The sequence below is a fragment of the Cervus canadensis genome, chromosome 12 (genome assembly GCF_019320065.1).
Source record: "Cervus canadensis isolate Bull #8, Minnesota chromosome 12, ASM1932006v1, whole genome shotgun sequence".
In the NCBI taxonomy this organism is placed as follows: Eukaryota; Metazoa; Chordata; class Mammalia; order Artiodactyla; family Cervidae; genus Cervus; species Cervus canadensis.
In genome coordinates this window covers 73,844,685-73,871,977 of record NC_057397.1, presented here as the reverse complement: position 1 = coordinate 73,871,977, position 27,293 = coordinate 73,844,685, and the positions used below count along the sequence as shown (strand labels likewise).

The 27,293-nt window shown below is 39.4% G+C and overlaps 1 protein-coding gene across 7 annotated transcripts in view; it reads left to right on the top strand.

Annotated features, from left to right (window-relative positions):
* The window catches only part of RALYL (RALY RNA binding protein like), a 773,956-nt gene that overhangs the window by 286,729 nt on the left and 459,934 nt on the right, over positions 1–27,293 (top strand). Inside the window, exon 1 of one of the 7 annotated variants that reach the window (XM_043483549.1) lies at positions 22,895–23,030. The exons of 5 other annotated variants lie outside the window; for them this stretch is intronic. In XM_043483549.1, coding sequence (XP_043339484.1) covers positions 23,027–23,030 — 4 coding nt within the window. In that variant the 5' untranslated portion in view covers positions 22,895–23,026. Of the gene's footprint in view, positions 1–22,894; positions 23,031–27,293 lie in introns of those variants that run through there. One more of the 7 variants, XM_043483545.1, reaches the window with a different exon arrangement.

The window sequence follows — 27,293 nt, the reverse complement described above, 5'->3', positions numbered from 1 at the left end:
CGTTAGAAAGTTTTAATTGAATTGTGAATGCTTTTATTTTGAAGAGGCTCTGTAGGTAACTGCAGTAACTATACCTGGCACTCAGGTGTAAATACACCTGTAGCAAAACAGATCCTGCAGCGTTAGATTTGTATGTGGTAATTAAGGCACAGTTTTGGAAGGTGAGGTTATTCAGAGATAGCATAGAGCGATAGGAACTCGGAGTACTTCTGGACTCTGCACAGGGCAAAAACGTGAAAGCAAACTTGGGGTCATGATATGCCACTTTCTTTGTTTCTGTTTGACTCACTTATCCCTTTATAAAGTATAATACAAGTTTCACCCTTACTTTATTTTCTAGACTAAATCTCGAATCTTTCTGATCTTATTATCCCAATAAGCTGCATTGGTCATTTTGACCTAATTCACAGCTGGCTTTGTACTTCTTCACATCTTTGTCTCAATTTTTTTCAGCATGTTGTAAGTGTTGGATGTCCGAGTTTCTTCTTTAGCATCCAACCCTGTGCCTTTCTCACCACCAGCATTCTCTCTATTTGTTGAAATTCAATGTGAGTCCCAGTTGCCTTTCATAATCACTTTATGCAAAGGTAAAAAATACTAAGCAGTTTTTGAAAGTTGCAGTGCAGACAAAAGAACTGGACTATAGCTTCATACAAAGTGACTTTTAACATTTCATCTTGATTCTCAGAGCAGAAACAATAGTGTTTTAGCATTATTTGCCATAAAATGACTACCAGTGATATCTTTAACTCCCTTCAGGATTCAGAGGAAAGATATGATTCCTGTCAAATAGACTTAAATAATAATTGCATCAGACCAAACAAGTAAAGTATAAGAGTATCAGAATAGAACCTCCTTTGTTTTCATGGTGAGGAACAGTTTTCATAAATTTTTGTAATGTCTCCAACTAAATACTTGTTGAATAAATGAAACAATTTTTAAAATTAAACTGCTCAAATAACATTTTAATTTTTCTTACTTTAAAACTCTGTTCCTATTTCTTTCAAGGATGAATTCTCGGTGTGAAATTATCAGTAAAAGCGTGATACAGAGTATGTGTTAATGTGGATTAGAAAAGTTTTAAAATCCAACATTTTTATGTATATTGATATAGATGTCACTTATTTGTGCCTTTTACTCATGACTTAACAAAATCTGTCTCTACCTTTGTTCAGAATATTACTGATTTAGCCTACTAAAAGACTATAAATGGAGACGGAAATAGCAACCCATTCCAGTATTCTTGCCTGGAAAATCCCATGAACAGAGGAGCCTAGCAGACTATGGTCAATATGGTCAAAAAGAGTCAGATGTGATTGAACACACACACACACACACACACACACACACACAAGACCACAAATGTATCCAGGTTAGAGAGGTAAAAATTTCTTGCCAAATGGAGGAAAGACAAAAAGATAAATAAATACACACAAAGCCTTATAGCATGTTCTGAAGATGGAAAGCAACTGAAGGGTATAGGAGAGAGAAAAGAAAATGCGGTCTATGTCTACACGACAATAACTATAATGTCCAGATTTCTACGATAATCACTTTTTACACAAGCAAAATACTAAGCAGTCTAGCAATATTGTCTATATAGTAGAATCGTGTGTTTTGGCCTTAAAAATTACAGATGTCTAACCCTACCTTAAATAAGTTGAATCAGAATACTTGGGGATGTAAACTGCTTCTCTTAGCATTTGAAGAAGCTCTAGGTCTTATTTAATGACCTAGAAATAGGATGATCACGCGTCTTGCTTGCCGCGGACGGTCTTAGCTTCCGGCACTGACACGTGAGCAGTCGCTCTGTCTGTGTCTCCATGGATTCTGTCCAGGGGTGCCCTCCTCAGACTCTGTATCGCCGCCTTGCTTTATCCATTCGGATGCTATACGCACAGGACTCTGCGTGCCTCTTGGACCTTCCCCTCAGTCGCACACATTGTGTAAACAATTCCTTATTAAAATTTCCTAAATTGCCCTTCACTAAGTATGCTTCATTTTCCCGAAGACCCGGACTGTTTATCATCATTATGCACAAATATAACATGACAATTGGACGCTTAACACAAAGCTCCTGATTTCGAATACAGAAATCAGTCTCTCCTGCCTCCCCCCATAAATATCGTAAGTGAAGGTGGGCAGCATAGAATAAGCACAGAGGAACGTTTGGGTCAATCATTTTATTAGCCACAAAAATGGTACAAGATTTCCCTGCCCCCCGCCAAAATGACTGGAACCTGTGTTTAGCATTCAAATAGTGTATGACATTCCAAAACTGAGGATCAATTTCACCTTGGAAACAATGAATAGTTATTTTCAGATTATTTTAATTCATATCTTCAGATTAGTCAGTCACTGACAGCGTGGGGGCTTTGTTCTGGAAACGTCGGTATATTGTTAGTCGGTCTAGTCTTATATCCTAGAAGAATAATTATTCTTAGGAGAGGAAAATCACAGTGCAGCAGGAAGTGCACCTTACAGATCAGTTGGCTACTACTATGCTGCTTCTGCCTCCTTCCTTCTCTGGTTTCTATATGTTAAAGCCATCTTTTATTGTAGTCCTCTGGAGAAGGAGATGGCAACCCACTCCAGTATTCTTGCCTGGAGAATCCCACAGACAGAGGAGCCTGGCAGATCCAGTCCATGGGGTCACAAAGATTCAGACACGACCGCGTGACTCACACACACACACTTTATTGTAGTCCTAAAGTATCCTCATTTTAAAAATTGAAGTATAGCTTCTGTCTAATATAAGTTATGTGTGTACAGTATTGTGTGATTCATAATTTTTAAAGATTATACTTCAACTATAGTTAATATGAACTATTGTACAAGATATCCTTTCAGCTTATTTTGTACCTAAGAGTTTCTGCCTCTGACTTTCAACCCCTATATTGTCCCTCCCCCTTACCTGTCCCCACTGGTAACCACTGGTTTTTTCTCTGTATCTGTGAAGGTGAGAGGCCCTCAGACGTGCCCAACTCTTTATCTGTGAGTGTTGTGCATTTTTAGATTCTATGCATAATGGTATCACACAGTATTTTTCTTTCCCTGACTTATTTCACTTAGCATAATGCCCTGCAATTCTAGCCACATTGTTACAAAGTAGTCTCTTAACTAAAGTCCAACTGTTTTCCATTTGAGTCAATCTTCCCAGAGTATGTTACTTAATCTGCTGAGAATTTGGAAACATTAACCATTTCCGATCATCAGAGCATATTTTAATGTCCAGCAGTTGTTACAGTCTGTTTTGACTGAAGTTGGAAGTTGCATCCTGAGAATTTGCGTTCAGAACTGATCCAGGCAAATAGATTTTGATCCATAATAACATCACAGACTACTCTTACAGAAAAGAGAGAGAAAGATACAGACAGAATACTGGAAACTGTTTTTGTTTCTAAAATAACTGATATCAATTAATTCCCAGGTATTTATTAAGAGCTTATGTTATGCCCTGCTTGATATAATTAACAGTATTTTTCTTTCTAAATCCTCTAACACGTAATAGACTAGTTGACCAGTGGGGCCGAGTCTTGAACCCTTCCTTGCTCCTATTGTTGTCAAATAATTAGGCCTTGGTTATTAATTATATTTAAAAGTGAATATAAAAATATTATTCAAAGGCTTCAAGATATATTCATCTAATATATATTCCACATTTGGAATATTATGATGAATAACTGGAGACTATAAGGTAGAAAAGTACACTTTAATTGTGACTCATGACTGTGACTCATCTTCATTATCAAAGGAAAACTAAAGTGGGTTTGTGATCTTCAGTTTGACTGTACATTTGTGCTTCTAATGATCTTGACTCACTGAGGGGAAAAATGCTTAGTGTAAGAGCTGTCTATAGGATTCCCTTAGGAAGACAGCTGTCTTTTTTACCAAGGCACCTTAATGAGCCCCTTTACCTTTGTAATTAAAGACTTCTGAGCACAGCCTAAATTGGATAGAGGAGGAAAAACAGAGAGCTTAAAAGCTGGGTCAGAGGAGCTACTCTGCAGTGAGATATACAGAGAATTTTGGAAAAGGCAGACAAGTAGGTCAAAGAGGAGATGGGGAGAAAAGGAAGTGCAGCAAAAGACTCGGGTTCAAAGTAGTGTTGTCATTACTACTGGGCTGAAAAGAGAATTCATTTTCTAGAGTTCCAGGTAGAAAGTAGAAAGACCAGTAATAGTGGAAATGACTTTTTTTTGTCCCTACAGATTACTGATTCTGAGCTCTAAAACAGAGGTATGAAGGTGTGCCCAAGGTACATTTAATAGTCGTGGTTGTAATTAGTCTGCTCTGTAGCTGAGGGGTGGTGGCCTTCTAAAGAAAACAGCTAGTAAAAGTGGTCCATGGAAAGTTTTAAAATGAAGTAAATAATTGACTAGTCCTTTGATGTTTTTATATTAATATGATGCTTAGTATCTTCTGAGTTTACAGATCTCTGCATGTACTAGCTCCACAATACATACTTTGTTACCATAGCTAGTTATTATAATAAGAGGAGAAATGGGGTATAGTGTGCTAGCCAAAGGGGGTAAAGAAGTCTTGGCCAGGGCAGGATATAAAGGAAAACCAAAATTTGAGAACAGTCTGTTTTTAAAGGATTATTTGTGCTGTAAACATTCATCATGTTTAAAGGTTTCCTCCTATTCTCCTTATTTACTATTCTTGTCTCCAAACTCATGTAGCTATATACATTAAATATGTACAGCCCTTTTGTCTATTACATCTTAATGGCATTGCTTAAAAAGACTTATGGTTATAAATTATATTTTTCTAAATCTCATTTTCCAAATATTCACTAGATTGCATACAAATAAAATTTCTTTTTGTATATTGACTGCATCCTACAGCATTACAAACTTGAGATATTGATCGTCTAGATTTTTTGGTAATGTTTGTAAGGATATTTTCCATAAACAATGATGTTAAGAACACTGACCATTCTACTTCTTCCTTTCCAATTTTATGCTTCTCATTTCTTTTTCTTGGAGTATTTCACTGGCTAGAAATTCCAGCTTTGAAATAAAGCAGTAATAGGAGACATTTTTTCCTGGTTCCTTCTCTGAAAGGAACTAAGTTTGGTATTTCATGATTATGTAAGGTATTTACTGTAGAACTTTTCCGAGATGCCCTTTATCAGACTAAGTTCTCATCCTATCTTGAATTTTATCAAAAATATATTTTCACTTGTGCTCACAGAAATCCTGGAGCACAGGATTTATAATCAGCAAAACCTGAAATCAATCCAAATGTTCGTCTGTAAAAGAATGGGTAAAATACTTGAGTGGATTTTAAACATAGTAATATATTCATACTCAGCAATAAAAAGGAAAGGAACAGCTAACATATGGATAAATCTTGTAGACATTTTGCAAAACATAATAAGCTAGACAGAAGATAGCTTATATTGCATTTCATTTGTATGAGGACACAGAAAAGTAAAGCTAATATTTGGGATTAGAAGTTAAAATGATGATTTCTGGAGACTGGATAGTATGGCTTGATAATGAATAGACACGATACTGGTAAATTGTTTTATATTTAGTGTAAATAAAATAAATAATAAAAATAAAGTCAGTGACTCCCAAAAACTTAAATTTAAATAAAAAATAATTATTTTTGTTAGTCTCCAGGTATTTTTTAATTTCTTAAGTAATTCATTGATAATAGTGTAGCAAATCGTTTAGTCATGTGAGTGTTGGTGTTTCTTTATTTTGGAATTTTTGTCTGCAGTTTATTACTAGAATCATAACATTTTCATTGGAAAATAAGTTTGATATGATTTCAAACTCCTTAAATTTACCGGAACTTGTCTTGTAGCTTAACATGTGATCTGTCTGAAGAATGTTCCATGTGTGCTTGAAAAGAAGATACATTCTGCTACTTTGAATGGAATATTTTCTCTACCTCTGTCTGTCTAAGTCCCTCTGGTCTAATTTGTTGTTTAACTCTTTGTTAAAAACTTTTAATACAAGCATGCTGAAATCATAAAGACAATCCCTTATTTCAATCTTTCAATCCACAGAATTAAAATAGGACATGACCAGGCTACAGTCTGTGGGGTTGCAAAAGTGTTGGACACGGCTTAGAGACTAAACAGCAAAAAAAAAAAAAAAAATTAACTTCTCAACTCTATTCATCCAATTTATCTTGAGTTCTTTGAACACCTTTAAGATCATTAACTTGAGCTTGTTATCAGGTAGACCATTTATCTCCACTCCCCCTCATTCTTCTGTAGTTTTGTCTTTTATGTATTTGTTTGGAACATGTTACTTTGATGCCTCATTTCTCCCAATTTGCTGGTTTTCCTTCTGTGTACCCCCTTGGTAAGTTGGTTTTGCTGCCAAACTTTGGGGAAGTGGCCTTTTGTAGGAAACATCTTACGGGTCTCCCATCTGATGGCCAGAACGCTGTGCTCTGAGGATGCCCCCATGTGCACTGCATAGGTCTTTCCTTTTGGCAAGCTAATACCTGTGAGCCGTCAGGCGTGGCCGACCCCGGGCCTAGTTCCTTGCCAGGCTCTCTCTTGTGTGGAGGCTACTGGTGCTTGGTTGGCACGGTTGGGTCACAACGTGACTTTCTGCAAAGCCTTTGCGGGGAGGATGCCTGGTCCGCTGGTTGGAGAAGTTGGGACCTGGGCTTGGTGACTCTGGGGCTCTGGGAGCCAGGTCTGTTGTTGACCGGGTGGTAGGTGGGGCCAGTTCCTGACACTGCTGGCTGAGTGATCTGAAGAGTCCAAGGTGCACGTCGGCCTGCTGGCTAGTGGGGCTGGGTCCTGGGGAAGCTGACTGAGGGGTTCAAGTTGCCTTGAAGCTGATGATGGCCTGGTGATGATCGGGGCCAGGGCCCAAGGGTCCTTGGACTACTGCCAGCCCTGTGGTGTACAGATCCTGGGCCCCGGGTGTCTGGGTGAAGACAGTAGGCGTTCTGGGACTGGCATCTCCCTGTTGGTGGATGAGGCCAGGGCCCCGGGGGGTCTTGTGAATGTGACTGCAGGTGAGTGAGGATGGTCCTGGAGTGATCGCCAGTCCACCTGTAGGCACAGCCTGGTCCTGGGGTCCCTGGCGGCAGGGCTTTGAGAGTCCTGGGGGCTACTAGCTGGCACACTTGTGTGCAGGGTGAGTTGTAGGATCTTTAGCATACGGGGTCAGTTTCTAGGATGGCTGTGTGGTCTGGGTCCTCAGGCAGCTGGCCTGCTGGAGCTTGGGGCTGTGTCCCCGCCTGCCTAGTTGCTTGGCCTGATGTGGCCCAGTACCAGCTTCTGGGCGTGGCCAGGTCCCAAGGGTAACAAGGGAGAAGGAGGATTCCAAGCTGGTGCTTACCCGCTCCAGTGACCTAACGGTAAACGAGCACTCAGAGATGGCTGACGCCAGTGTCTTGGGTCCCAGGGTGAGCTCCACTTCTTGCCTGCCTCTCGGAAAGGCGTTCAAAGATCAGCACGTGGATCTGACCCAGGATCTGTTCAAAACTGCTGCTTCTTCCCTGGTTCTCAGATGGCAACCCACTCCAGTGTTCTTGCCTGAGAATCCCATGGACGGAGGAGCCTGGCGGGCTACAGTCTGTGGGATTGCAGAGTCGGACACGACTGAGTGACTAACAGCAACAGACTGTGTGTGTGTGTCCTTTAGGTGTAGAGTCTATTTCCCACAGCCCTCTCGCTTTCCCTAAAGTGAGCCCTTCTGGCCTTCAAAGCCAAAAGTCCTGGGGGCTGATTTTTCCCAGGCTCGGACCCCAGCTTCAGGGTTCGGTCTCCTTGCTCCTAGGGGAGAACCTCCCTCTGCAAATTGCCCCCCTCCCCAGCTTATTTCTGGTTCTTAACTCTACTGCGTCTCTGCCACCTTCCACCTGCCCTGTTGTTCTTACTTCCTACGGTTGGTTGTGGAATATCTTTTCTGCTGGTCTCCCTGTATTTCTTATTAATAGCTGCTCTGTCTGTCTGCTAAGTCACTTCAGTCGTGTCTGGCTCTTTGAGACCCCATGGACTGTAGCCCACCAGGCTCCTCTGTCCATGGGATTCTCCAGGCAAGAATCCTGGAGTGGGTTGCCATTTCCTTCTCCAGGGGATCTTCCCCACCCAGGGATACAGGTTTTCTGTAAATAGCTGTAATTTTGGTGTGCCCGAAGGAGGTGAATTTAGGATCTTTCTACTCTGCCTTCTTGACACCTCCTTCCTTGCTTGATTGACCCAAATTTCCAGTGATTCTCAAGTTAGGTCCTAATTGTTGGAATTAGTACATTCTTAAAATTTCAGGTTCTAATTGCAAGTATGCTGAAATTTTAAAGAAGATTTTTAAGAACCTGAATTTGGCACTGCTGTTTTAGTTCAATTTATTAATGTTTAAATTTTAAGTTAATACTGTTATATATCCTTAGGTAATTTTTGTTTTACATTTTTAAACTTGTTATAATTCCTCAGCATTAGCTCCCATGGTGAAATTTGAATCTAGGACTTAAAATCTTTGCTCTACATATGTTATCCACAAAATAGAGCCATTAAATAAAATTGTTCCTTTGATTCGAAAAGGCAAGGGCTGCTTTGTTATCGCCTGCACACACTAGACAGATATGTCCAGTCCAGTCCAGGTCAGTCACTCAGTCGTGTCCGACTCTTTGCATGCCAGGCCTTCCTGTCCATCACCAACTCCCGGAGTCTACCCAAACCCATACCACTGGCTAAAATACAGACATCACAGCAAAAATAAGGGACCAGAACCTAATTTTTCTTGGTTGTTTAAGGACACACCCCTGAAAGAAGCACATACTTCTCCACTGAGAACCCAGATATTGGTCACAATCTAGTCCCTTGTTGGTTTCCATTAAAAGAAAGAAAAGGATTAGAAAAAATCATGGGATCATAGAAATGCACTGTAGCTTGCTTGGACAGTATTGTGTAATTGTGCCCAGTTGTTAGGCTTCATAAAATTGAATATTTAAGTGCTAATTTTAATATATGAATAACAACTAATTTTCAAAAGGAATAAACATTGAAAATTTAAAAATAAACTGTGTTCTAATATTGTTCTAGAAACTTGCATGCAAAACCATGTTAAGAAAATTGATAAATATATTTAGTTGTGGGTTTTCTTCAGTTAATATATGCTTATGCTTTACTTTAGTTCTTTAAAACAGACTAAATAAAAGAATACATAAAAAATAAATTGGTAGAACCACATTATTGAAAAGAGAGGAATAACATCTTAGTTCTTCTTTTTTTAAATTTTCCAAATATGGATAAAAATAGTATCCCATATTATGTAGCATTTTAAAATATATCCTGTGTAACAAAATTAATTTTGTTTTTAATCTTATGGTCTGTAATAAAACTGCTTTGCTGGTCTGGTTATATTGAATACTTACCACACTAATTTTATTTTGTTTTTGACTTTTTTTGTGTGCTCTTTTACACTCAAAGAGTAGCTTTGTTTACTTGTTTGTTTGTTTGTTTTTCTGTTAAATGATTGATCTATTTAACCGTACACTTCTGCAAGAATTTAGCCAGTCTTGAATCCCATTCACATTTAGCAACCTCAAAATCTCCATCAGTCTGCAATTGCCTGCCCTTAATTTGCTACCTGACCCACCTCCTGAGAAACCTGTATGCAGGTCAGGAAACAACAGTTAGAACTGGACATGGAACAACAGACTGGCTCCAAATAGGAAAAGGAGTACGTCAAGACTGTATATTGTCACCCTGCTTATTTAACTTCTATGCAGAGTACATCATGAGAAACGCTGGGCTGGAAGAAGCACAAGCTGGAATCAAGATTGCTGGGAGAAATATCAATAACCTCAGATATGCAGATGACACCACCCTTATGGCAGAAACTGAAAAGGAACTAAAAAGCCTCTTGATGAAAGTGAAAGAGGAGAGTGAAAAAGTTGGCTTAAAGCTCAACAGTCAAAAAACCAAGATCATGGCATCTGGTCCCATCACTTCATGGCAAATAGATGGGGAAACAGTGGAAACAGTGTCAGACTTTATTTTTCTGGGCTCCAAAATCACTGCAGATGGTGATCACAGCCATGAAATTAAAAGATGCTTACTCCTTGGAAGGAAAGTTATGACCAACCTAGATAGCACATTAAAAAGCAGAGACATTACTTTGCCAACAAAGGTCCGTCTAGTTAAGGCTATGGTTTCTCCAGTGGTCATGTATGGATATGAGATTTGGCCTGTGAAGAAAGCTGAGCGCCGAAAAATTGATGCTTTTAAACTGTGGTGTTGGAGAAGACTCTTGAGAGTCCCTTGGAAGGCAAGGAGATCCAACAAGTCCATCCTAAAGGAGATCAGTCCTGGGTGTTCATTGGAAGGACTGATGCTGAAGCTGAAACTCCTGTACTGTGGCCACCTCATGAGAAGAGTTGACTCATTGGAAAAGACCCTGATGCTGAGAGGGATTGGGGGCAGGAAGAAAAGGGGATGACAGAGGATGAGATGGCTGGATGGCATCATTGACTCGATGGACATGAGTTTGAGTAAACTCTGGGAGTTGGTGATGGACAGGGAGGCCTGGTGTGCTGCGCTTCATGGGGTCGCAAAGAGTGGGACAGGAATGAGCGACTGAACTGAACTGGACTGAAGTTGCTAAAAATGCTCTTGAATAAAGACCAACGGAACATAGACATGCACTACAATGATATGTGTGTGACAATATGTTTTTCAACAGTGGTTCACAGCAGTCCTTGCTTTTATTTTAACAGTTCCTATAGGGAGCTGGGTTTCAGTTCCTGCTCTTATATATACCGGATGGCCTCCATTAATGCACCCATCATTAAAAGAACTGAATTATAACCAAATAATTTCATGTGTGATGGCATAAGTGTAATGATATTTGCACTTTCATGAAAAATAGTGACACCCTTGCAGGTCACTGAATAAGTATTGATAAATAAAAGTCCCAAGCAGACACAGTAAAAATAGCACTTTTGATTTTACCCCTAGATTGCTAAGATGCTAAATATAGAAACTATATTTGAAATTATTTTCCTATATTCTGTCTCAATCAATCCTTATGTAATATTTATACTTTTTGTGATTCTTTGCGGTACGGCATGCACTTTAAGGATCTTGACAATACACAAAGCAGAGAATTAGAGAAGAATCAATGAAATGCAGCATTCATGGAGATTTAACATTTAAAATAAAATTAAAATTATTTGTTCAAATTTCTAATTGAAAATTTCAGTTTTATGTCTAAACGTGAAATTGTATTCTTCTCATCTGCATACCTGTGTAACATGACCGAACTTGCCTGGTGGCTCAGCTGTAAAGAATCCACCTTCAATACAGGGCCATAGAGACTTGCTTGGGTGGGATCCTCGGATCCTCAGGAAGATCTCCTGGAGGAGGAAATAGCAACCCCCTGCAGCATTTCTGGTGGAACAACCCCATGAACAGAGGGACCTGGCAAGCTGCAGTCCTTGAGGTGGCCACGAGGCAGATGCCACTGAGCGTACTCACAACTTGCTGTGGTGCTTTGCTAATACTCTGAAAAGGCAGAGCTTAACATTTTTCCTCTGGAGATGAGACATCATATTTTCAGATACTAGAACTGGTACTTGTTTTTTCCCTCTTCATCTTCTCCTTGAGTTGGAGAGTATTAGTTGCTGCTGCAACGTCCGTCGGCCCTGTGAAGCTGCTGAGGATCTCTGAGTGCTTGGGGTCAATCAGGCGACGAGGCTGTAACTGATTAATAACTTTCTTATGATACTGAAACTCTGAACATTTTAACAGCTCCTTAATAGTCCTCTGGTCTCTGTTTAATAATAACACAAATGATTGTAAATCATTTCAATGATGCACCTTTGTCCTCAAGCTTAATTCCACCTACATGCAACCAATCAAGGACATCATCAACTCAAGGGTGGTGAATGTAATAACTGATGAAAGGATGAGATGATTAATTGGGAAGGCAGTTATTACCAAGAAAGAATAGAGAGATAGAATTATCATATTTTTGCAGAGCTATTAAGAGGCAAAACAGACTGAATCAAATTGAAAGCCATTTTTTTAAGCAATGTCATTTTCTAAGATAGAATATAGTTATACTGTAAAATGCTTCATGTCTTCTTTCCCTTGTCTACTTATGTATGTTCTGTTCCTGTTAAAATGTTTAGATCTCCTTTTATTTTATTTTTATTTTTTTTTTTAATTTTTTTATTAGTTGGAGGCTAATTACTTCACAACATTTCAGTGGGTTTTGTCATACATTGATATGAATCAGCCATAGATTTACACGTATTCCCCATCCCGATCCCCCCTCCCATCCTCCCTCTCCACCCGATTCCTCTGGGTCTTCCCAGTGCACCAGGCCGGAGCACTTGTCTCATGCATCCCACCTGGGCTGGTGATCTGTTTCACCATAGATAGTATACATGCTGTTCTTTTGAAACATCCCACCCTCACCTTCTCCCACAGAGTTCAAAAGTCTGTTCTGTATTTCTGTGTCTCTTTTTCTGTTTTGCATATAGGGTTATCGTTACCATCTTTCTAAATTCCATATATATGTGTTAGTATGCTGTAATGTTCTTTATCTTTCTGGCTTACTTCACTCTGTATAAGGGGCTCCAGTTTCATCCATCTCATTAGGACTGGTTCAAATGAATTCTTTTTGACGGCTGAGTAAAATTCCATGGTGTATATGTACCACAGCTTCCTTATCCATTCATCTGCTGATGGGCATCTAGGTTGCAGGAAACTTAAGCCCAAAACCTGAGAACACCAGAAAACTCCTGACTACATGGAACTTTAAGCAATAAGTGACCGTCCAAAAGCCTCCATACCTACACTGAAACCAACCACCACCCAAGAGCCAGTAAGTTTCAGAGCAAGACATACCACACAAATTCTCCAGCAACACAGGAACATAGCCCCGAATGTCAACATACAGGCTGCCCAAGGTGACACCTAACACATAGACCCATCTCAAAACTCATTACTGGGCACTCCATTGCTCTCCAAAAAGAAGAAATCAAGTTCCACGCACCAGTACACTGACGCAAGCTTCCCTAACCGGGAAACCTTGACAAGCCAATCGTCTAACCCCACCCACTGGGTAAATCCTCCACAATAAAAAGCAACCACAGACCTCCAGAATACAGAAAGTCCACTCCAGACACAGCAATCTAAACAAGATGAAAAGGCAAAGAAATACCCAACAGGTAAAGGAACATGAAAAATGCCCACCAAGTCAAACAAAAGAGGAGGAGATAGGGAATCTACCTGAAAAAGAATTTAGAATAATGATAATAAAAATGATCCAAAATCTTGAAAACAAAATGGAGTTACAGATAGATCTCCTTTTAGATAGACACTACTGAATTATATCAATCCATACATGTAAATAACCTTTCCATTTACTATGTCTGAAATTAAGTTGCACTTTTAAATTGGCATATGTTTAATGCAGATTATCTTTCTGGAAAACTTTCTATTAAGTCTACAGCTTTTGTTGGCATAGATAGCACCCTGAAAATCAAGAAAAAAGTCATTCAATAAACTCATTCATTTAACAAACATTGAGTGCCTCCACCTACCAGAAATAAAGCTAGATGCTAAGAAAGCTGCAGCAAGGACGGACAAGATTTCAATTTTCTCAGAGTTTTGAAGGTAAAATAAATATGTAAGAAATTAAATAGAATAAAAACTAGTAAATTATCACTGCAGTGTAATGCAGATATATTTATAATGCCATAGGATAACCAAAGAGGGAGTTAATCACTCTGGATGTGCTATTCAGAGGGGAAAGAACTCATCAAGTGAAAGGATCCAGGCAGGGGAAAGAACATAAGCAAAGGCAAGGAGGTGTGAAATGTCAGGGTGTGTGCAGGGAATGATGAGCAGTCTAGAAGAACTGCAGTCTAGGGCCAATTCTCTTAAACATGAGTAATGAACAGAGCACTTCCAAGGGAAAGAGATAGCTTGCCTGTCTGTAGTGCTGACTCGAATTTTTTACTATGTTATTTCAGATCTGTAATATTTATTTCATTCTGCAACAGTAAAGTTCCAAAAGTATTTATTCATTAAATATAAACAGAATCACAAAACCAATTACAATCTAATTATCAACATTAAAGTGATGTGTGAGTTTTATTTTGGAGCCCTGTGAGCGCCAATTAAGCTGTGAACTAGTTTCTTAACTAGTTTTTTTCACTGACCTGTGAATTAGATATAGATCAGTCAGTTTAAGTGTGTCACAAATTAGACTTTTTATAATTAAAACTAGCAATGGTTAGTTTTATTGAGTGCATATTATTTGCCAAACCCTGCACTAACTTTTTTTATTTTTTTGCTTCAGGCATTATCTTATTCTTGCAAAGGCTTTTTAAGATGACTTCATATATATCATATGGATGTGTTCTTCCTCTTAGGTTACCCCGCTCAGGCAATGTTACTGATTGATACTTTTCTTCTAAACTTCTAATGCTGGAGTGATTAAGGGTTCCATCTTAGGTTCCATATACAAGGTTCTTTGGTAATCTTGTTCAGTGCCATGGATTGCGTATCCTTCTCTATCCTAGCAACAGTCACCTTAGAACAATCACAACTACCCCGTTGGGTATGGAAATGTGGTTGTTGCTAGGATAGAGAAGGATATGCAATCCACAGCGTTGAACAAGATTGCACTCCCTGCCCATACTACAAGCTCATATGTTAGACTACTTACTTGGCATCACCGCTTGGGTGGCAAATAGACATCCGATACTCAGCAGATCCAAACTTGAATCCCTACTCTTCTCACCAAGCCTATCTCCTTTACAGCCTTCGTCATGTCAGTTGATAACAGTTGTACTTTTATAGTTATTCTTGTTTAATTTCTAAGTCATGTCTGACTCTTTGTAACCCCATGGACTGTAGCCTACCAGGCTCCTCTGTCCAGGGGATTTTCCTGGCAGGATTACTGGAATGGGTTGCCATTTCCCTCTTTAGAGAATCTCCCCAACCCAGGCATCAAACCCATGTCTCCTGTATTGACAGGCGAATTCCTTGCCACCCATCCACCTGGGAAGCCCATTTTTACAATTGTTCAGCACAAAATGTAAAAAAACAAACAAAAAAAGAAAAAAAAAAAAAAACTTGGAGTTCTTCTTATGTTTTTCCTCTAATCTAAGATTCAAAATTGTCCAGGAAACAAAATGTATTTAACTGTCAAAATATATCCAGAATGAAGCCTGTTCTCACAGCCTTCATAGTTACCACTATTATCTATTATGTTATCTGTTATTTTTGCAGTGGTCTCCTGATCAGTCTCCTTTTTTCTATGCTTACTCTCCTATAATCCATTGCAATGTGTTGTGAAGAAAACTGCCAGTTTGGTTATTTTATAATGTGAGTTATATCATGTCACCCCTCTAATTAATATATATATATATATATGTATAACTTTTAGTTTTCATTTTATTTTATATTGGACCATAATTTGTTAACAATGTGTTAGTTTTAGGTGCATAGCAAAATAATTCAGTTATACCTGAATACATGTATTTTTTCTTCAAATTCTGTTCCCACTTGGGTCGTTACAGAGCACTGAACAGAATTCCGTGAGCGGTACAGTGGGCCCTAGCTGACCATCTATTCTAAATGTGCCGGTGCGTTAGCGTCAGCCCCACCCTCCGCTCTGCCCCACCCCCGGCTTTCCCAGTAGCGCGGCTCGCCCCCCAGCTCTGTGAGTCTGGGGTCTTTCTCTCTTGTGCGTGTATGTTCGGTTGCTCACTGGTACTGGACTCTTTGCGACCCCATGGGCTCTAGGCTGGCAGGCTCCTCGGTCCATGGGATTTTCCAGGCAAGAATACTGGAGTGGGTTGTCATTTCCTCTTCCAGGCAATTTTCCCAACCCAGGGATCGAACCCACATCTCTTGCATCTCCTGAATTGGCAGAAACATTCTTTACCACTAGGCCGCCTGGGAATCCTGTCTCTGTAGCATAAATAAGTCCATTTGTGTCCTTTTTTTTTAGGTTCTGCATATAAGTGAATATCATATTTGTCTTTCTCTGTCTGACTTATCTCACTTAGTATGATAACCTCCAGGTCCTTTGGCAGATGAGTAGATAAAGAAGATGTGGTCCATGTATACAGTGGAGTATCAATCAGCCATAAAAAAGAATGAAGTAACGCCATTTGCCGCAACATGGATGGACCTGGAGCTTATTTTTCTCTAAGGGTCAAAATTCTGGCAATGGCTTGTGGGGCCCACATGATCTGCCCCTCAACTATAGTTAATGCTCGTAGCAGGTTCTTGTTTAAGACTCCCCTCCTCTATACAAAATATATTTATTCTATAGTAATTATGAAAGAAACAAGTAATCATAATAGCCAGACAGTGAAATTTTTATTTTATTGAACTTTGTATATATATACTAGTAAACATAAATTAAAAAAAAATAAAACATAAAACAAGTGTTCAGTAATAGTCCTTTATGAGCAAATTATATTAATACATTTTTTTGGAAAATAAAGGAAAAACTTATACCTATGTTTCAGTTAGTTGCAAAAATAAATACTAACATTTTGTTTTCTAGCTTTCACTTTGCAAATTTTCAATGACTTTGTCCAAATTACTCTTCTTTGTCTGTTCATGTTTAATAGACAGTATAAGTAGATTTGTTGATCTATCTATGCTCATAGCTGCTTGAAGAACACTTTCATTAGCTTTGATTTTAAAAAGCTTTTCCACAGGAAGCAGAAGATATGCACAAACCTGGAAGCATATTCTTAATACAAGACTAAAGTAGTTGCGAAAACATTTCCATTTCACAATAAAATCCAGAAAATTTATAAATACATAAAACAGAAAGTAATTACATCAAGTGACGGAGACGAAGTAACTCACGTTCGGTTTCTCCCTGTGTGTAGTGGCCGCATCACTCTTGTTTATATCCAGCCTACTGTTTTTTGTTTTTTTTTTCCAGCCTACTGTTTGACTGCAGGGATATGCCCCAACACAGGGGTTAGAAATACGAATTGGGCCGAAAGTGCGTTCAGATGATCCAGAACGTCACAAATTTACCCTTGAAAGAAATACTCATGAATGTCTCGGACCTGTTTAACAAAGTTGTCTGAATTAATGTCCATGTAGAATGTGCTTTTTTTTCTTTTTAAAGATAAATAATAAAAACAGAACAATTTGAAACGTACGAATAAAGCATGAACATTTTAAAATAACCAAAACGCTTGTGTAGATTTTGGACTGATCAGTAATATTTTTCAGGGAAAGGATTTTTTTTCATTGATACCAGTTAAAATTGCCTGCGCGCTGATGTCCTGCTCCCATTGCCCACCCTTGGTAGGCTAATGGATTATGGGATGGTAATAATAAGAAAAATTAGGTAAATATGCTTTAATGAACTTATGTAGATACATTTACAGAAATCAAGTTCTGCTTCACTTTGACTGAATCTTTGATATACAATAAATACACTTTGGAACGGGTGGTTGGTTAATAGATTAAGGGGTTAAAAAAAGCCTTTTATGTATGAAATTATTACCCAGTTTTTTAATATAGGGCAGAGGTCCATAAATTATGGCCCAGAGGTCAGATCTTGTCTACCACCAGTTTTATTGGAACATAGCCATGCTCATTCATTTACATTTGTCTATGACTGCTTTAAGCTACAGTGGCAGAATTGAGTATTTGAAATAAATATCAAATGGCCTGCAAAGCCTAAAATTTATACTCTCTGCCCATTTATAAGAAGGCTGTGAACACCTTTTCTATTACATCTGTATACAAATTAGGTGTTAAAATTTACCTTATAATTAATTTATTTATTGAACTCTGTTAATGAGAAACAGAAAAATAAATAAAACTGATCTACTTTGGCAAAGATGTATGCAGCAAGGATTTACTATCAGAGAAAAATGTTACTGAGGCAAGTGTTTGTAACAGGTCTGTGAATTCAACAGAGGAAAGATGTTTGTTTCCACAGAGTGGGATTATGAAACATTAACTCTGCTTTTGCATTAATATTGAGACCAAAATAGCATCACAGAGAAAGAATGATCGAAGTGTTAGCATCTGTGCAAGGTAGAATAAGAGGAAATAATTTATCATGAGATGATTTATAACTTCACTTTATAGAGACGGTTATTTTCATGGCACAACCACTTCGTCTTTGGAAAAGATCATAACAAATGTGATTTTTTTCCCTCTTCAGCTTAAGTTGTATGACTTGCTTCACAAGTTTGGTGGTACAAACATGATTGAATGCTGTACTTGTCCAATTAATTGCATGAGTTATCACCTATAGGGTTTAGCAAAGGGCTTAGTATTAACTTTCAGAGGCCTCGTCAATCCAGAATTGCAGTGGATTTGAGGTTGCATATTCTAAAAAACAGGTCCTTAGTCATTCAGTCATGTCCAACTCTTTGTGACCCCATGGATTGCAGCCCACTAGGCTCCTCTATCCGTGGGGATTCTCCAAGCAAGAATACTGGAGTGTGTTGTTATGCCTTCCTCCAGGGGATCTTTCCGACCTAGGGGTCGAACCCAGGTTTCCCGCATTGCAGGTGGATTCTTTACCAATTGAGCCAGCTTTTAGAGGCCTCATCATCCAGAATTGCAGAGGGTTTGAGGTTTCCTAGTCTAAAAAACATACCAGTAGTTTGGACCTGAGTCAGTACCCAAGAGATTCCCATTTTCACACACCGCTGGTTCCTATTGTTGCCCCTGTTTCATGGCTACAAACTGCTCCTAAATATAAAATTTCAGGCTTCTCTGGGCCCTGGGCTGAACCTCCGAGTTTTGCTCCTTTTCTTCCCAGGAAGCTCCTTGGACTCTTTTAATTGATCTATTTCCTCTTTTACATTCATTTCTTGTTACCAAAGAACACTGGCTGGAGTAGTGTTAGATTTGAAGGTCAAATTGTCTCCCACTCCCTGTCCTCTGAAGGGTGATTACTTGCCAGACATCTGCATAGCCCAGAGGCAGTTAGTTGACTCCTATAAAGATCATTTCCAGGGTCATATTGGGCCCACCTTGGAAATAAATGGACTATATATAGCTTCCTGTTTCTAAAATAACGTTTAACATCTGCCTCACAGTGTTGCCCAGAAAGGTTCCTGGAGCCAAGCCGCTTTGGGATGTTGGTGTTTTAAAGTTACCTCTAGACAATGAAGGCTGGAAATGTCAAGTAAGAACATGAGTGAGTGAGACAAATATCTGTTGAGACATTTCACTATAGGAGGGAGGAAAAAAGGAAGGCTAGGGCAAGACAACAGTTTGCTAAGAGAATACACATTTACTATGTGAAGGAAATGGATGTCTCCAGGAAGACTTTCCAGGAAGAGAAAGACTTGAGCTCAATTTATGCTGAGGGTAAACTCAGAGGGAATACTTCAATTTTAAGACTGGCAGTTGGTGGTCGAAGTTCTCTGGGAAGGAAGCAAGGATTTCTAAAGCACAGATAGAAGAATTCTGGAGGGATCATTCCAAATGATTTAAATTTACCTTCATATACATTGCAAATATTCATTCATATTTTTAGACATCCTTCATATAGAGGAAGAATTTCATTTATGTCGTGGAATTTTGTAAACAGATTTGAAGACCTCCGGAAGGAGTCAAAACAGAAGAACTTTTTTTCCCCAAAATAAAAATAGATTTATTGTTTCCTCTGATAATATGAGTAATGCATGACAATAATTTTTAAGAATGAAGAAAAGCATGGGTAAGAAAATGAAAAAAAAATCTGAAGTTCCATTACAAAAAACTTTTTACTAAGTATTTTTCATACTACTTTCTCTATAAATATTCTTACATACAGACTTGAGGGAAATATAATTATATGATACACGGTATCTTCATTGGGGTGATTTTTTAAAATAGCTTTAAAAGTATGATTCTCTTTTCTTTGGCCCCTTTTCTTTATACTCTCTAACCTTATGTGTCTTCAACTCAGATAACCATAGTTAATTATATTGTATATTAATCTATAATTTAGAAGCCTTTATAGTGTTTTCTCTGTTGTATTTCTAGTTTCCTAGGATATAAGTAAGAAAATCTTATTTTATCTATTTCCCTGTAATTTTCTTTTTTGTCTAGAAGTCATAAAATTTCATCTGACACTCTATGTGGCTATATATATGTGTATTAAAAAAAATTCTGTTTAGAATTAGCCTTTTTGTGATGCAGAACTAAATCTTCCTTTAAACTAGGGAACTTTTGTATTAATATTTTATTTTTTAATTTCTGTTGCTTCTCCAATATTCTTGCCTGGAGAATTCCATGGATGGAGGAGCCTGGTGGGCTGCCGTCTATGGGGTCACACAGGGTTGGACACGACTGAAGTGACTTAGCAGCAGCAGCAGCAGCTTCTCCATGAGTTAATGTTTTTCCTTCTACTATGGCTTGAGTCTGCATTTTCCTTCTCCCAGTTTTGTAATAACCTCCTCGTTATTATATGTCCTTGGCTGTTTTTATATTTTTGCATGTTTTCTCTATGTTTCAAAATATATTTTGTTTTTCGGGAGTGAACAATATTTTGTCTTTTAGTTCCTGACGTTCTTAAGTCTTTAGGCTGAATTTCTCATTAGGGGGCGCCTGTTTCTTCTTTCTTTTCTTTCTCCTTTCTGTCTTCCATGAAAAGACAGGGATGGAGCTTAAATGCATGATTTCTAAGTGACGGAAACCAATCTGAGATGGTTGCATCCTGTAGGGCCCCAACCATATGACATTCTGGAAAGGAAAGTTATAGAGGCGGTTTGTCTTTCCTCCTTTCTTTCCTCTTCTTCACCTCCTTTCCTCCCTTCCTCCTTTCCTTCATTTCCCTGTTTGGGAAAATTGCTCTTTCTTGTTGAGCAGTTACCTCACTGTGAAAGTGAAGTGAAAGTAAAAGTCACTCAGTTAAGTCTGACTCTTTGCAACCCATGGACTGTAGCCCACCAGGCTCCTCTGTCCTTGGAATTCTCCAGGCTGGAGTGAGTTGCCGTTGCCTTCTGCAGGGGGTCTTCCTGACCCAGGGATCAAACCTGGGTCTCCCCCATTGCAGGCAGATCCCTTACCATGGGAGACACCAGGGAAGCCCTAGGAGCCGTCTATTCTAGTACTGTTTCCCCCCTTTCCCTCTTTCTGAGATCTGAGGTGCGTTGTTACTCTCTTTTATCTTCTGTTTCCGGTGATGCTTGGGGCAGGTCAAGTCAGTGGGATGTCTCAAGAGAAAACAACCCAGCAGATGAAGTGAGGGGCAGCAGTGCCTTCCGCTGGCGGGCTGTGTATCAGCTCTGAAGCTCTCTGTCGTCCATCGAGAAGACTCTTGGATCCCGGTTCTTTATGGTCTCAAGGCTTAGACGGGTTTCAGACTCAGGGATGAGACAGAAGTCAACCTACTAGGATAGCTCTCAAAGCAGCTCTTGCTGAGCCAGGGAGACGAGGCAGGCGTTCCTCTCAAGGAGTGGGATGCCGGTGTGGCCACGCAGGGCTCCAGTTCAGGGCCGCGTGCCCGCGGGTTGCCATGACAATGCGTCTCTAATGCCGCAGCCCAGCCCCGTGGACCAGGGAGGGTCGGATCTTCGCCTCACCTCCATGCTGCCAGTCTTCAGGGCTGCAGCGTGGTCCCCAGACAAGCCGTTCACTCCCATTGTACACGGCGGAGTGCACGTCCTCCGCACGCAGCCAGAGCCAGCCCTCCTGTTAGTGCTGAACTAAGTCTCTCAGGCGAGTTCGTTAGATTCAACCTGTGGAGCACAGCTGGGGGCTCTGAAAAGGGGCCCTAACATTTTCTCGGTGTTTCTTAATGCTTTAACAAAAACTAAAGATGAAAGCTCCAGGACAAATCTTTCTACTACCAAGTAATTCTTTTTAAAACTGAATTTGGATGTCATAAAATAAGTAGTTAGCCTATTATTTAAATCAATCTTACACACTCTTACTGATTATTTTAGAGAAGTTTTAGGTTCACAATAGAACTGAGAGAAAGAGAAATTTTCCATATACCCTAGACCCCAAAGAACTTGTTACAATTGGTGAACCTGCATTTTTGCATTAAAATTACCCAGATCCATAGTTTGGTTCACTCTTGGCGTTGTGCTATGGGTTTGGAATAATAAGCTATAACATTGAGCTGTCATTTTAGTATCATAGAAAATATTGTTGCTGCCCTATAAATCCTCAGTCCTCAGTCTATTCACCATCTTCCCAGCCCCTAATAACTGGGGCCGCTTATTTAGTGTTTATTGTATCTGTAGTTTTGCCTTTTCTGGATTATCATATAGTTGGATGTAGCTTTTTTAGAATGACTTCTTACACTCATTGTTTAGTCACTAAGTCATGTCCAAGTCTGTGACCGCCCCCCCCCACCCCCCAGGCACGCCAGGCCTCCCTGTCCATCACCAACTCCCAGAGTTTACTCACACCCATGTCCGTTGAGTCGGTGATGCCATCCAACCATCTCATCCTCTGTCGTCCCCCTCTCCTCCCGCCTTCAATCTTTCCCAGCATCCGGGTCTTTTCAAATGAGTCACCTCTTTCACTTGATAATATGTATTTAAGGTTTCTCCATGTCTTTTCATAACTTGAATAGTGCATTTCTTTTTAACATTGAATAATATTTCATCATCTGGATGTACTAGAGTTTATTACCACTTACCTACTAAAAGATACTAGTTCCTTCCAAGATTGGCCATTGTGAGTGAAACTGCTATACATATCCAGGTGAGAGTTTTTGTGTGGATATAGATTTTTAACTCCTTTGGGTAAATGTCAGGGAGAATGATGGCTGAATACAGTAAGGGCATGTTTAGTTTTCCTCTTCATAGGTCACAGCACTGTCATGCCGAAGGCCTTGTGTGACTCAGTGAAGCCATGAGCCATGCCGTGCGGGGCCACCCAAGACAGACGGGTCATCGTGAAGAGTTCTGACAAAGCGTGGTCCACTGGAGGAGGGGATGGCAACTCCCTGAAGTATCCTTGCTTAGAGAACCCCATGCACAGTATGAAAAGGCAAAACAATACGACACCGGAAGATGAGCCCCTCAGATCAGAAGGTGTCCAACAGGCTGCTGGGGAGAAGCGGAGGGCAGTTCCTATGAGATGGGTGGGTGGCTTCGCTGACTGAGTAGACATAAACTTGAGCAGACTCTGGGAGATAGTGGAGGGCAGAGGAGCCGTGCGTGCTACAGTCCACGAGGTCACAAAGAGTCAGACACGACTGGGTGCCTGAACGATGATAACAGCAACGCGTAGTTTGTCCGACACCACCGAGCTGCCTTCCATGATGGCAGCAGCTTTGGCGCTCCCACCAGCAGTGAATGAGAGTCCCTGTTGCCCCACACCCTCACCAGCGTTTGGTGATGTCAGCGTTCTGGATTTTGATTGTTCTAAGAACTCTCTTATAATTTCCTGAAAATGATTTTTCATTGATGCTACAGAATCAATTCCTATATTAAGAAGCAAGTAGCCTTATCACTCTTACAGATTCCTTTCTAGTTTTAGGTTTCTATTGGTGCATTAGATCCAGCCCTTTATTCTTACTCCCTAGATACTTGTCACTGTACTTTTTGGTAAAATTATGGAAATTAATAGGTGAATGGCAATTTGTGCTATCCTAGTTTTAAAGGCAACATTTTTCATGCAAATAAAGCAATTGCTTAGAGGTCATACAATAGTTATAGAATCAATATTTAACTTAGAACTATAAATAACTAAGTTATTTGGTACATTGCCACTTGACAATAACAAAAATTTAATTGGAGAGAATGCAAGACTCAAATATATTACATAATGTAATAAGGCTTTTTTTGCACTTTTCTGTTTCTTCTATTTAAATTCAATATGAAGGTAATTCAGACCCATGGTTTAAAAAAATAAATGATATATAATCAAAAGTACTTTCCATCACAAACCCAGAACAATAATTCCTGTTCTTAGAAGCAATCACTCTTAAGAAATCATTTATATAATTCAATTGTATAAGTTAAAGCAGAACTTTTAAAAGAGATTTGATTACAAAATATTTTTGCAAATATTTAGATAACTATTTTATATCTCTGCTCCATAAACAAACAAATGCTTCAATAAATCCTCTTTGCTCTCTAAATTACATTTGCTTACCATTCAAAATCTCTACAGTCTGACCTTAATTTGTCTTTTCAGCAGATCTCCAAACTGCTTTTTATATGTATGTAGTGCACTCATCAAACTGAATATTCTATGAAGCTATTCATGTTTTTTTAATCTGTTGAAAACCTTTCTCTTTAACTAACCATTAAAATGCCTCAAGGTTCGTAAAGTATACTGGATACCATAGAAGAGTGTGTTTTTACCTACTATGAATATCCATAATACAAATGGGTATACATTATAAAGTGAATGAATACATCTTTGACAAGGCATCACACATAATAGTTTCTTGTGTTATAGTTATATTTGTATTTATGGTTGTATTTGCCCTTTAATAGAGTATAAACTCTCAGAAGCGTCCCAGTATCACATATTTTCCATACCAGAGCACCTATTGGTGCAGACATGACATGCATTAATCTTTGATATACACAATAAAGTCTAAGATGTTCACTTTAGCTCTTCTTTGGGGAAAAACTTTCTATTAAAAAAATCACAGGCAAATTAGCAAATGGTGAATACTTTATATGCCTTTAGATGTGCCTGCAGTGGTACATGGATTCTCCTTCTTTTCACAATAGCTACTGCAGTGTCAGAGAGATGTAAAAAATTTTGAGACATCAGTTTAAAAAGTGTCATACTGAGTTTGTGATGGCTTATTTGAAACTCTTGATTTATTTTTTTATTTTCTGTTTTTAGTGCTTATTATCCTTTGATATTTTAAAACTATCCATTAGACAATGATCTTTTAAAGAAATATAACTTGACATGAAACCATGAAATTTCATAATTTTACATTTTTATCTGGCATAGGAACAGGTAGCTAATGTATTTATAAAGGCACATGGTATTCAAAAATTGTTTTAACTCTCTTAGGGACCTTTCATTTCGATTTATCTCGACTCTGAAAACTTTAGGTAGGCACTCACCCTTCCTTGTCTTACGTTTTACAGCCTTATAGTTGAACAGTTTTAGGTTTTCCCTTCCCTCTGACTTTTGGCTCTTTTTCACAACATGATTAGAGAGAGCCCACAGGGCATCCCCTCGGAAGGAGCAGTAATGAGGGAGCACAGAGCCGCTGGTCCCCGGGGCTGCGCGGAGCTCAGCCTCTGTCACCTCCGACCTTTGTGACCCTTGTGACCCCAAGCACGGTAGCCTGCCAGCGTCCTCTGTCCGTGGGAGTCTCCAGGCAAGAATGCTACAGTCAGCACAAATGAAAACTATTCTGAATTTATTATTCTTCATATTCTGTAATTTTAAGTTTAATCATAGTGTTATGGGCATTTAGACCCCAGTCTCTTTTCCATGTATAAAGCCAAAGTGGTGAAAAGACCGTTTATATGTGGAATATCAAAGATAGTCACGGTCCAATGGGTGCAAACCTGTTAGTACGGTCCCTGGGTGTTCAGGTTTGGATCGCATAAGGACATCTGGAATAGTGTAGATTCCCTCAAAGGGGAGTGTGACAGGGTTCACAGGTTATTGCCCCTTCAAGTGTGGTTAGATGCTTACCTCTGTAGTTGCCGTCAACTCATAACCATCCTTTATTGGCACGGTTCTCCAACCAAGCAAAGGAAACAGCTGAGTGTATACTCAGATCATTTCAAGGCATAACTATCACTCCTATATATGTATCTGGGAATACTTATCTAAATATATCTCTGGGTATCTAGCTATATTTATATGGGTGTGTATATAGATAACTATTTGTGCATACAGTTAGATGCAACACCTAGATAAGTTAACTATAGATACATATATACACACACTCACACACACATATATAGTTAGACAAATATATATGTATACAGTTAGATACATATAGTTAAGTCCTGACTTAACTTTCCAAGAACACATCAAACCACAATCTGTCAGATTCAGAGTAATGTAATTGCTGTTTGTCTTCAATGTTCTCCCCTATTTTAATGTTTGTTATAAGTAATCAGTATAATGTAAGAACAGTTTTGATATTTTTCCCATGGCATTATGGCCTCTAAAAAAAAAAATTAGAAATCTTCCTCTCCTTCTTACTGAAATTCCCAGTGAGGCTAAATACATAAAGAATAACTGATAAGAACCCAAATGTGCCTGAATAGCTGCTGGGACACTTAATATTCTAATTCAAACTCTGGATAAATTGGGTCAGGACACCACTTGGGCTTGTGATCTAGTAGTGGTCTAGTAAGGAACCTCTTATTGCCCATTAAAACCTTCATCCAGACCTTGGGATCCTACTACCATCTGATACTAGGTAAAGAACCGATCAGCACTGCAACATGGTGTAGAAGCATGTCCTCGTGATCTTTGCTCACACGTCTGTGTGGACAACCAACCAGAGAAAGGGAGCTTGTGGATCCTCTTGAGTCAGCCTATTGCCTGAATCAGCATGCTGACCAATTCTCTAAGACAGGGAGCAAATATGGATTAGTAGTTTCAACTCACGGTGACTGCACCTGCTGGTGACCGCAGTTTATTAGATGATGCAACATCAATGTACCTAATTAACCCCTGCATCCTAACTTGTACATAATGTGCAGAAAGGAAACAGTGACCTTTGGGAAAGAAAGTTAACATTCTGCCCTTTCATGATATCAGCCAGTCAGTCAGTCAGTTCAGTCGTGTCTAACTCTTTGCAACCCCATGAACTGCAGCACTCCAGGCCTCCCTGTCCATCACCAATTCCCGGAGTTTACCCAGACTCATGTCCATCGAGTTGGTGATGCCATCCAGCCATCTCATCCTCTGTCGTCCCCGTCTCCTCCTGCCCCCAATCCGTCCCAGCACCAGGGTCTTTTCCAATGAGTCAGCTCTTCACATGAGGTGGCCAAAATATTGGAGTTTCAGCTTCGGCATCAGTCCTTCCAATGAACACCCAGGACTGATCTCCCTTAGGATGGAATGGTGGGACCTCCTTGCAGTCCAAGGGACTCTCAGAGTCTTCTCCAACACCACAGTTCAAAAGCATCAAGTCTTCGGCCCTCAACTTTCTTCACAGTCCAACTCTCACATCCATACATGACCACTGGAAAAACCATAGCCTTGACCAGATGGACTTTTTGTTGGCAAAGTAATGGCTCTGCTTTTTAATATGCTATCTAGGTTGGTCATAACTTTCCTTCCAAGGAGTAAGCTTCTTTTAATTTCATGGCTGCAGTCACCATCTGCAGTGATTTTGGAGCCCAAAAAAATAAAGTCTGACACTATTTCCACTGTTTCCCCATCTATTTCCCATGAAATG